Source organism: Lutra lutra, chromosome X (assembly GCF_902655055.1).
Source record: "Lutra lutra chromosome X, mLutLut1.2, whole genome shotgun sequence".
Taxonomy (NCBI): domain Eukaryota; kingdom Metazoa; phylum Chordata; class Mammalia; order Carnivora; family Mustelidae; genus Lutra; species Lutra lutra.
This window is the reverse complement of record NC_062296.1, coordinates 50,042,968-50,055,152: the sequence shown is the minus strand read 5'-3', so window position 1 is coordinate 50,055,152 and position 12,185 is coordinate 50,042,968. Positions and strand designations below refer to the sequence as shown.

The following is a 12,185-nucleotide window of genomic DNA, read 5'->3' as shown; positions in this document are numbered from 1 at the left end:
AGGATGAGGGAAGTGGATGACGTACTCTCGGTGCAGATCACAAAAAATGGCCCAGGGCAAGGTCTAGCAGCAATGACGACTCTGTCCAGAGTTGTCCTTAGTTTCATTTGCCTCATGGCAGAACATTTAGAAGTTGTTTGCTTGTCTTGCTGACAATATTACCCCTCAGAAAGTAAAGAACCCAACAAGAGGGATTGTTTGTTCTTCAGGTCCTAATTCGAACCAGTAATGGAAGGGCCGATTGGCGAAGTGGAAAATTTCTGAGAGCGTAAGGCTGGACACAGTAAGGCATTTTGCCCTTGAACTCAGGAAGGCAGACTTCAGAAGGCTCAGAGAAAAGAAAGGTAGCATGAGGGTGAAGCAAAAGCAGGAGTCCAATAGGTCTAGCTTTAAAGCACGCTTCTGCATTCTTCCAGCTGTGTGACCTTGCTTAAGTCACTTAAACTCTCTGGGCTTCAGTTTTCTACAGAGATGACAAGGGAAGGAGGGAGAAAGAGAGAAGAAAAGACAGGAGGAAGGCACCATGATGGAAAGCCCCTGCTGACTTCCTGGGCTTGCTATGACAATTAGATGAGATAGCATACATGAAGGGCTAAGCACTGAGTAGGTATGCATGACTACTTTGTTTTCTGGGACTTTCTGTTTGGCCATCCTTCCAAAAGGGTGAAAGGCCCTTAGAAACTAAATTCTGACCGTGTAACGGTGAGGTATTTTAATGAAGAAATAAAAGGAAAGGTATCTAAAGAAATTGATGTAAATGCACAGAGAATCCTTTGATGATGAGACATGACAAAGGCAGAAAAGCAGGGCATCTGACCGACGCTGAATATGAAACAGTAACACGGAACTGCCAAAATCCTCTCAGGAAGGCCTGGCCCCAAATGAGATAATTCTAGGAATAAGAAAAAGAGGCTGCTTTCACTTTTGTTTGCATTAGGAAGCAAAGGAAGGAGGCCTTGAAGTCTGCAAGTTGGGGCAGATAGTATGTTTTAACTAAAATTAGTTTTTAAAATTATAAGCACATGCAAAATAGAATTCCAATAGTGCCACAGGGTATGAGCTTAAACATGAACTGGACAACAGACAACAAAGATAAAGACGACCTCTTGAACTCCCACTCCACTTTGGTCTGCCCACCACACAAACTCTGCCCATTAGCCTGGAAAGGGTCAAGCAGACATTGCTAAAAGGAAACCCTCAGAGTAACTTTGGAAGTTCTAAGAAAAACAGCGAGGTACTTTAAATGATTTTGAGTCTCTTGGCCCCAGACAAATTATGTTTCAGGATGTTGAGAGGGATAACGTGTAAATGAGATCACTGCACTGGTGTTTGTAATCTTTGGGGAATAAGAAAAATGCTGGAAGCCTAGAGAAGGACACATGCTCCTCTTTAAAGGGGAGATGGGGAAAAAAATAAAAATAAAATATAAAGAGAAGATGGGAGGCCGCACAAACTTTAGACTGGTAGCTTTCATCTTAAACACGCAAATCAGGCAAATTTCTAGAATACGTTACGGCAAGGGATGGCTTGCATGACACCTAGAAGGGAGCTAGTGATCACAATGGCTTTAGAAAAGCCCTTTACTTAAGAATAGCTCAAGAAAGGGGATGCCTGGGTGGCTCAGTCGGTTAAGCATCTGCCTTTGGCTCAGGTCACCATCTCAGGCTCCCAGAATCGAGCCCCGTATTGGGCTCCCTGCTCAGCAGGGAGCCCGTTTCTCCCTCTGCCTGTGCTCTCTGACCAAAAAAATAAATAAAATCTTCTTAAAGAAAGATATTAGATGGCATGCTGACCAAATATGCACATAAAGTAGGTCTGAGGGGAGTAACAACATAATGCAGACAGACTCCACCCAAAAAGAACAACCGGCAAGAACAATTTCATAGAGACGAAAGCACTCAGATAAGAAAACTTGGAAGTACAAGCTGAGACACTAACTAATGGCAGGAAGGTACAGGACAAAAGGAGTTTTCATTCATTCTTTCAACAACTATCTACTGAAAGTGCCAGGTACTGTGCTAGACACTGGGGACATACAATGGTGAGGAAAACCAGGGCACTGGCCGCCCTTCTGGAACTTAAAGACTATTGGAAGAGACAGCTAGTCATCAATTTTGGTCCGTGAGCAAATATATATTGACAAACTGTGATGAATAAAATCGAGTGCCAGTAGAGCATATGACAAAGGAACCCAGCCCAGTCAGGGGAAGGTTTCTCAGAGGAAGTGACACTTGGGCTGACTTCTCAAAGCTCGGGACGAATAAGCTAAGGCTGGGGAGGGTGAACAGTAAGTCAAGTAAGCCAACACTATGAAATGCCTGCTTACATGCCGGCTGTGGTGCCTTGCCCTTCCCCTTGGCAGGGACTTAGCTGGGGACTCAACATGCTTGCTAGCCAGGTGGGTGGGCTCAGCCGATGGCTTGGTTGGTGTGTTTTCCAGGGCCGGTCAAAGGGGCAGCTCTCATGGTCAGGCTGGTGGGGTTAGGACTGAGGAGACAGCCGCATAGTTGCGAGAAGCATTCTCGAACAGAGAGCTTGAGCAAATGAGTGGATATTTGGGGCTCACGGGAGCCAGGTTTCTCAGGGTTGGAGGAGATATGGAAGGGTTGCAGATATGGAAGGGCAAGAAGGCTAGAACAAATTCTCTGGTGTTGGATTGACAATGGATTTATCAGATGAACTTTTTTATTAAGATTGATTTATTGATTTTAGAAAGAAAGAGAGAGAGCACGAGTGGGAGGGGCAGAGGGAGAGAGAATCTGAAGCAGGGCTCCATCCCATGACCCTGAGGTCATGACCTGAGCCAAAACCAAGAGTCAGCTGCTTACCTGAACACGCCACCCAGGAGCCCAGTATGAACTCTGTTTTATGTATGTACATAGATAGGCTTTTTATTATTTTTTTATGATTTCCTTTTTTCTTTTCTCTAGCTCGCTTTACTGTACGAATAGAGTATATAATAGACATACAAGATATGTGTAAACCGACTGTTGTTGGCAAGCCTTCCTGTCAACAGTACGCTGTTAGTAGTGAAGTTGAGAAGTCAGAGAATTTTATGTGGGGCTTTGACTGGGTAGGGATTGTCACCCTCTGTCCAGGGTCAATTGTATCTATATCTGTATATCTATAGATCTGCACTTGTATGTGTAGATGTATACACACAGACACACATTTATTTCCTAGCTCTGGAGCGTGCCTGGCTGGCTCAGTCGGTAGAGTATGCAACTCTTGATCTCAAAGTCATGAGTTCCAGCCCCACACTGGGTGTGCAGATCACTTTACAAAAAGAAAAAAGATCTCTGGATACTATTTCCTAGCTCTATCCACTGAGAGGACCTAGAAACATGGTACCCCAGTAATGAATGCCCCAGAACGTGGGCACTAGCTACCATGCTCAATGAAAAGGAACCAGGGATCCTTGGAGAAATTACTGATTTCAGTGCTGGGGAAGGGAAAATACAGCATGAGCCAGGCAGGAACATCTGACTGGGTGACAAACTAAGGAAGTGTTCAGAAGACGGGACGTGTCACAAGGGCAGAGTAGTCAGCTTTGAGCAGGAAAATGATGATCTAGAAGTTCTGCACATGCGTGGCACCATCTCCTATGGACACCCACGGGAGGTCATGCCTGATCTCTACCTCTACAGAGATCCTGGAGAAATTGAAAAGGAAGAGTGGGCCACCGCTGAAAAGGCTGTGACCCAGGAGGACTTTCAGGGTGAATGGAAGAGTCCAGCTTCTGAGTTCACTGCTACTCAACGTGAAGTCACAGATGCCCTCTCTGTGCCTAGTCAGTAGTTCCCTGCTGAGGACTGGTCCGCAACTCCCACTGCTCAGGCCACTGACTGGGTAGGAACCCATTCCACCGAGTGGTCTTAAGTTGCTCGTACACAAAGGCAAATCAAATGGAAATAAAGTTGACAGAAAATAGTTTTTTTTTTTTTTTAAGATTTTATTTATTTATTTGAGAGACAGAGCACAAGTAGGGCAGAGGGAAAGGGAGAAGCGGACTCTCCTGCTAAGCAGGGAGACCAACGCAGGGCTTAATCTCAGGGCCCTGGGATCATGACCTGAGCCAAAGGCAGACACTTAACTGAGCTACCCAGGTGCCCCCAGAAAGTAGTTTCTTAAAAAAAAAAAAAAAAAAAGATATAGTGGATTATAACTCACTGAATAAAATAGAAATCCATCAGTCTGTGTTAAAACATTTAAAACAGGGGCGCCTGGGTGGCTCAGTGGGTTAAGCCGCTGCCTTCGGCTCAGGTCATGATCCCGGGTCCTGGGTTCGAGCCCCACATCGGGCTTTCTGCTCAGCAGGGAGCCTGCTTCCTCCTCTCTCTCTGCCTGCCTCTCTGCTTACTTGTGATTTCTGTCAAATAAAAAAAATATATTAAAAAAAAACATTTAAAACATATGAGTAAGTGGGGGAGAAGAAAATATTCCACCTAAAAAACACCAACTAATAAATGAAGTGAGAATGATGGAAATTTAAAAATCGGGCGCCTGGGTGGCTCAGTCGCTTATGCGTCTGCCTTCGGCTCAGGTCATGATCCCAGGGTCCTGGGATCGATCCCCGCATGGGGCTCCCTGCTCTGCAGGAAGCCTGATTCTCCTTCTCCCACTCCCCCGCTTGTGTTCCCTCTCTCGCTGTCCCTGTCAAATAAATAAAATCTTTTTAAAAAAAAGGAAATGCAAAAAATCAACATTTAGCAACCATTATGGTAAAAATGGATTCAGGCAAGACTCATCATTGGAAGCTAAAACTAGGAAGTAGAAGTTTAATGAGGAACAGAAAATCCAATTATCTTCCACGATGTACTTCACAATTACTTATTAATTACTGGGTATCTGGGACATGCCATCTTAACCTTAACCAGTAATGGGACAAATTGACATTGTGTGACTGTTGGTACAATGTACCAAGAAGAACATATCAATCTTGTTGCAGACCTTCCAAAAATGCTTACACTGAATCTAATCATTAGGAAACCGAACAGACTGGAGCTGAGGTTCATGCTACAAAGTAATTAGCCTGTACTCTTAAAAAAATGTCAAGGTCACAAGAGAAAGGATGAGAAATTATTTCCATTTGTAGGAGATGAAAGAGACATGACAACTAAATGCAACTTATGCTCCTGAACTTAGGAAGGGCTTTATTAGGACAATTGGGGAAATATGAATGGGGTCCTGTGGGTTAGACAGTGGAATCACATCATTGTTGATTTCAGCTGGGGTCCTGTAGAAGAGTATCCTTGTTTTTAGGAAATACACACTGACGTATGAAGGGATCATGGAGCAAGATGTCTACAAATTAATCTCAAATGGTTTAGAAAGAAACACAAAGAGAATGATAAAGCAATGTGGTAAAATGTCGACATACAGGGAAGCTGGGTGAAGGGTGGATGGCAGTTCTATGTGCTTATCTGCATCTTTTCTGTAAGTATGAAAATGATTTCAAAATCAGAAGTTAAACACTATTAATACAAATCAACTGGGGGAAAAGCCAATGTGATCCTGCACTTACTTGCAGTAATGCAAGTCTAGCCAGAATGAGGCTGCTGAACTCTTGTGTGGGTCAGACCTCACTGGAACGTGGGATTTGGTTCCCGGAAGGTGAGGGGCCTGGATAAGATGAGGAACCATGCTGAGGGGGTCTGGGAATGTTAGACCAGAAGAAAAAGCCAGGAGGATAGGGAGGTGCTTGACATCTGTCTTCAGTTCTCCAAAGGGCATCTGGGACAGAGAAAGTAGACTTTCTCTGCTACAGGGAGACAAATTTCTGTTCAGTATGAGGAAGAGCTTTTTACCAATTAGCAAAAAAGGGGGATTGAGCTATTTCAGGAGTTCTGGGTCATAGGACAGAGATGCTCTGATAGAGACGGGACTACCCATTCTCATCAAGCGAATTTATGAGTCTGATCAATTCTGGGCCCAGTAATGACTAAGGTCCTTCTGATGCAGAGTCCATGGTTCTCTGTTCATCTTCAGGTGGTGAGAATTTGAGCCCTTCAGGAATGAGATGCACCCTGTGTCGGACTTGGATGAACATCTCCTTCTGTTCACATGGGGCATGACTCATCCTGCTCTCATGTGGGGCTATTTCAATACATAACATCCTTAGTACCTTGGAAAATTTATTTGTTCCCCAGAAATGAGCTGGTCACTGCAGTAAAAGTCAAAATGCTTTTATTTTAGAAAATGTCATCTAACAACATGAAAATAGGACCTGAGAAAACAGAAACAAAAACTTAGCAGAAAGTTTGGCAGGAACTTAAATGCTCAACATCTCAGGACCAAACATCTTCAGGTTGCTGGCAGCCTGCCCGCTCAGATTCCTTGTCCCAGCACTTCTCACTCTTCATTAAAAAGTGAGCCCTTTTTTCGATCCAGTGCTTCCACAAGCTCACTATACAGAGTATTCACCTGGGGAAGAGAACAGCAGGTAGATTTCCTGAGACACAGGGAGATGTGGCACAGCTTCCCAGACTCTTAAGGGGAAGCGGGACCCCATTGCATGAGGTCCGTTCACTTGGGACAGTCAGCTGTTGTAAGGGAGAAGGTGCTTAAAACATAAAATATCCTTTGTTCTTATTTGGTAGCAAGACTTTTTTCCCCCCACCAAGCCTCTCCTGGTTAGCTAGTGGCCTAGAAGTCTGCAACCCGGACAACACCCTGGAGAAAACAACTCCAGAAACCGTCACTGTTGGCCCAGTGGGCATCCTTCCCTACTTGCACTGGCACGGACAGTGATGCACCCTTCCAGAGTTCTATCCTGGCATTCTTCTTAGATTCCACTTGCTTTCCCTAGGCTCCCCACTGACACCAAGTTCACCATCCTCCCTGGTTTTCGCTCTAAGACGTTACTGTTTATAGTCCCCTCTCACAGTTCTATGGAACCACTGCGAGGAACAATGATCAGAATCCTTTCCCAGCCAAGGAAAGTAGGGCTGAGACTTTACCAGGTGCCCAGATAGAACCTCTCTGCTCCCCAAGTCATTCTATCCAGCCCTAGCCCTCTCCCTCCTCACCTGAGTTTCGTAGCTTCTCTTGAGGGAGCCAAGGTGGTCCAGAAAACGCAAGGCTAGGCCACACCATTTTTCTGCAGATACATACTTTCTCCTGCCATACATATATATGCCGGTGTTCCAGGACTTGATCATCAGCCAGAGAACCTCTGCTTCTGGGTAGCCTTCCTGAAATCCAAGAACAGCATCAGCACCAAGCCCCGTTATTATTAAACAAACAGTGGGTGCGCTGCTAACACCAAGGAAAGAGCCACAGCCTCCATGAACAATCCCAAGCTCCTTGGGAGTAGGAGGAGAGCATCTTGAAGGTTTGTCAGCTCTAAAATGCTCCACAGCAAGGCCTCATAAAGTGACATGTAAACTGAAAAAGCACCAAGGCCCACTTGGACTGAGTCTTGGTCTCCCTGACGCAGGAGAAAAACCCTATATCTTGGTGGGGGCTCCCCCTGGTGCTGACCTCAGTCTATTATCTCCAATTCTCAGAGAAGCTTGTCAAGAAGCAGTTTTATTGAATCTGTTCATTTCCTTGACCTGAATCATCAGTGTGTATTTAGAATAGAAATTATATTCATCTTTAGGTTTTGCATATATAGAGAGATTTATTTTAAGAAACTGGCTCCCACAATTGTGGGGGCTGGCAAGTTGGAAGTCTGTAGGGTAGGCCAGCAGGCTGTATGTTCAGGTAAGAGATGATGTTGCAATCTTGAGTCTGAGATCTGTAGGGCAAGCCAGTGGGCTGGAGACTTGGGCAGGATTTCACTGTTACAATCTTGAGATGAAATTCCTTCTTTGGACAATCTCAGTTTTTGCTTTATTTTGGAGGGTAATCTGTTTTATTTAAAGTCAACCAACTGTAATAAAAAAAAATACTAATCTTTTGTGCTGATAACACGTACCTAGCTATGAACAAAAGGGGCCATTTCTAAGACAGTCCCTTCACTAAAGGGTAGTCTTTAATGTGGCTGATCGCGAGATTTTGCAATAATGAAACGGATTAGTCTGAGGAGCTACTTTCCAAGTTCTTGTATAGGAGATGGACCCCAAAGGGAGCATTCACGTGCTCAATTCAGGTTAAAGTCCTGCGTCTACACAACAGGCCCCTGAAGGGGGAAATGTGACAGAAGACTTGGGCTGCAGTTTCTTGGGAGTGTCCGTGATGTCTCAGCTGAAATTCTTTCACTTGTTTGGGTCTATAGAAAGCACCAAGCAAAAAACACTCTGAGAATGAGGGTGCTAAGAAGGATAAAACAAAGCTCTTATCCTAAAGGACACATAGTGCCTTTGGGGAGACAAGGCATCCATGTACAGAGAGGACTACACAAGGTATGCGAGTAAGGACTAATCAGAGGGACACGGGCATTAGGTGCTCTGTTCAGTTAAAAAAAAGAAAAACCAAACGAGCATTAGACTGGCGCAGTCAGAGAAGGTCTCATCTCTGCTTGAAATGCCACCCTGTCCCTGTCCACTCAGTAAACGCCTCTTCTTTCTTCAAATTCACAAGCGGAGTCAGGTGCTCCTTTCTCTCTGCTTCCATAGCAAGCTTTACACCCCTCTAATACCTCTATCATCTTGCTTTGGTACCGTTTCTGTGTTCATCTCCTCCTCCAGACACAGCTGAGTTCCGGGAGGTGCAGGGCAGTTTTCTTGCTCACCTTGGTGTCTTCAGAGTCGCTCACCTTGGTGTCTTCAGAGTCGCACACCACGCCTGGCACATCACAGGGGCGTGACAGATGTTTGACGGATGCATGCACGAACGAATGAGTCAACACCCAGTCAAAGGCTCCCTCCTCCATGAGCCACTGCCTGAGCCCCACGGCCCTCTGCTCCCATGGCCCTCTGCGCGCAGCACTACAGCAATGCTTTCTGACCCCGTGTTGTCCGTCTCCCCTACGACACCGGGACTTCCTTGAAGGCAGCACAGCATCTACCTTCATAAAGTCACAGCCTGGCACAGTGTCTGACAGGGTTGCGACTGTAACTGAACACAGCCAAATGACTGAACAAACAAACCTGGCCTTAGGGCAGAGGAGAAGGAGCTAGACATACAGAGATGATCTGAAAGCGCCACAATAGGCAAATGCACAGAAAGCACATGTGCGGCTGTCAGGGGCTGCGGTGGGGAAGAATGGGGTAGGGCGGCTGGTGGTTACAGGGGCTCTTCAGAGTGACGGAAATGGTACAGAATCAGACACTGACGGTGCTTGCACAATATATACCCACACCCACTGAACTGGATACTTGAACACTGTGAGTTTTATAATACATGAATTATGTCTCAATAAAAATTATAATGTAGACCTACAGAAAAAGAGAAGGGATTCCATGTGTGTAGAACAGAACAAATAAAGACCTGGACTTACTTGAGGCTGTAAACGTCTCAGGGGGACTAACCCTTGTTTGGCCTAAGTGGACAATTTATGTAGGGAAATTAGTGGGAAAGGATGAGAAATGTGGGCTAGGGCCACCTAAGTACGTCCTAAAAGCTTTTCCTCAGAACATTAGTGTCATGAAAAACAGAAGGTCAATAAAAACCATCACATTAGTTCATTATGCATTTTAGGAAGTTTTACAGAAAAGAAATCATGTGACTGTGCTTAATACAGGGTACGGAGACAATTTACTGACATCTTGTGGAATGTAGTTCTTGAAACACTGGCCTGGAACATAAAGCGTTTTGCATCAGCAGCCAGAGATTTGGGAATTTATTCTGCCGGTAATGAGATAACACTGAAAGTTTCTGAGAAGGGAATGGATAATGATGAAATTAGAGTCTAAGTAAGAGTGAAAGGCCAGTGGTGTTTAGAACAGACGTGAGTGTGAGAAAACAGCGAGACCTGTTCAAATGGAATTGTTAAAAGTCTACGGATGAAGTGGTGAGGGCAGGAACTAACATGGCGGCAGTGGAAGGATCTAAGAAACATTCTGGAGGAAGAACCCATAAAACCTGGGAACTGCTTTGATACGGGAGATGAAAGAAACATCAATTGAAAATGGCTCAAAAGTACATAGTTTAAGTGGCTGAGAGAATGCTGATACCATTGAAAGAAGAAACTGAAAGATGATTCTGGGGATAAAGGATCAAGATAATGATAAGTTCTCTTTTAATCATGTCGGGCCTGAGGTAGCTTTGGGAGACAGGTAGGCTGTTGCAGGTATGGATTGGAACTTAGGTAATACTTGAAGTGTATCAATTCACTTGAAGGACAGAGTTACAGAATGCAGAGAAGAAAAGAGCAGAGAATCATGGAAATGTTCACAGTTGGGTGGAAGAGTGAAATGACAATGCAGAGGAATGGTGTGAAAATAAAGGACAAAGGAAAAAATTCCAGTGAGGAGGCAGTGGCTAATAATGAAGGCCAGGGTAAAGACAGAGGCCACTAGATTTGTTAGCAGTTGGTAAATCGTGGTGCTGCTGAGTACAGTGTGGCTAACAGGGCAGAGAGTAAGGGAAAGAGTGGTTCAAGATGAGGACAGACAGGGAGCTGGGACCTTGTAGGCCACATTCAGAAGTCTGGTCCTTAAGAGCAGTGGGAAACTACAGAGGAAGATTAAGCAAGGTAAAAACATCATTCTGTTTACTTGATGGAAAAGAAAGCAAGAGATGCAAGGAGACCAGCTAAATGTTTCCTACAGTAGCTGAGGCAAAGACGGTAACTTGAACAAGGTTGGTCATGTTAGAGGATGGGAAGACGTGAATGAGTCTGAGATATTTAGGAGGCAGAGCTGACAGGACTTGGTGATACGCTAGAAATGGGGGGTGATTCCTAGATGTCTGGCTTGGGCAACAAGAAGAAAGACAGTACCATTCAATGAGTTAGGAAACAGCAAAGGAGTTTTATTTTCCTTTGTATTAGCTGCCCTCATGTCCAGCATTGCTCAGGAGAATCTTAGCCTTCAATAAAGTAATGCATCAGCGCAGCTACTCACCCCTAAGTGACATAGACTGGCCTAGGTGAAATACAAGTCAATGATGGCAAACAGAGGTGTTCGCTCTTAGGACTTTCTGGGGCTCATAATTGAAGCCAGTTTTTTCTGTCCTCACCATCTTAATAAATGCAGCAGTCATACATATCTCTAAAAAAACAAGGTGTTCTGGAATGCGATGACTGTCTCTTTAGGTTCTCCCTCAGAGTTCCTGAAGTGATTATTGTGCACATTAGTTTTAATTGAGATTTAATTCAAGTACCATACAATTTACCTAAAGTATACAATTCAATGGTTTTTGGTATATTCACAGAGTTCTGCAATCATTGCCACAATTTAGAACATTTTTATCCCCTTTAAATGGAACCCTGTGCATGGTAGTCACTCCCCAATTCCCCCCAAACTCCCCCCACGTCCCTTGGCAACCACTAGTCTAATTCCTTGCTCTAACAGACTGGCCTACCCTGGACATTTCAGATAAATGGAGTCATACAGTACGTAGTCCTTATAACTGGCATCTTTCACTTAACATAATGCTTTGAAGATCCGTCCATGTTGTAGTATGCGTCAGTAACTGATTTCTTTTTATGGCAAAGTCTGTTTCCTTCACATGTGAAGCTTCTTATGTTGCTTCTCAGGACACAGCCTCTGTTCTTATAGACTGCCCTTACCCCGGGGGAAAAAATCTCTAGGTCCCTGCTCCAGAGTTTTGGGGGGGCAGTGGACCCCTTTCTTCCAAGTGATACACTTGCTTTTAGAGTAGGGTATTGGGTAAGGTGGTAGTCTCAGTGCTCTTGGCTGGCTTCTTTGGGTGGGGAACCTCTGCCCTAAGAATTAGCTGGGGCAAGGGTCCCAGTGGTGACTTGCCTGAAGTAGATCCTTTGCCCAATAAGTGGGGGATGGGAAAAGGAAGGGAGGCCTCACTCTTTTGGCCATACTTGCCAAAAATTTAGCCTCTGTAGCTTGGCACTGAAGGTTGATAGTAAGTGCTGACACCCTGCGGTTCTTTGTGGGACATCATATCCTTTGATTGGGAGGCTGAGGGGAATGGGAACATTTTCTCCTTGGCCACACTTTCCTGGAGTGGAGTTTCCATCATGCTGAGCTGGAGGTGGGGCAGGGAGTGAGTGGGTCATGGCTCAAGTAGCATAGGCACTTAAGGTTCTTACCAACATTTAGTAGATTTTCTTGAATAGATCCTTTTTTTGTTTTCTGTATGTTCTTAAAATAATTTCT

General features: G+C 44.7%; 1 protein-coding gene across 3 annotated transcripts in view; it reads right to left on the bottom strand.

The window, feature by feature from the left end:
- Positions 1-6,206: 6,206 nt before the first annotated feature.
- LOC125092250 (cationic amino acid transporter 3) overlaps positions 6,207-12,185 on the bottom strand; it is a 311,497-nt gene continuing 305,518 nt past the window's right edge. For all 3 annotated transcript variants that reach the window (XM_047716623.1, XM_047716624.1, XM_047716625.1), the window contains exons 29-30: positions 7,029-7,193; positions 6,207-6,423 (exon numbers count right to left, since the gene is read on the bottom strand). In XM_047716623.1, coding sequence (XP_047572579.1) covers positions 6,352-6,423; positions 7,029-7,193 — 237 coding nt within the window. In that variant the 3' untranslated portion in view covers positions 6,207-6,351. The remainder of the gene's footprint in view (positions 6,424-7,028; positions 7,194-12,185) is intronic.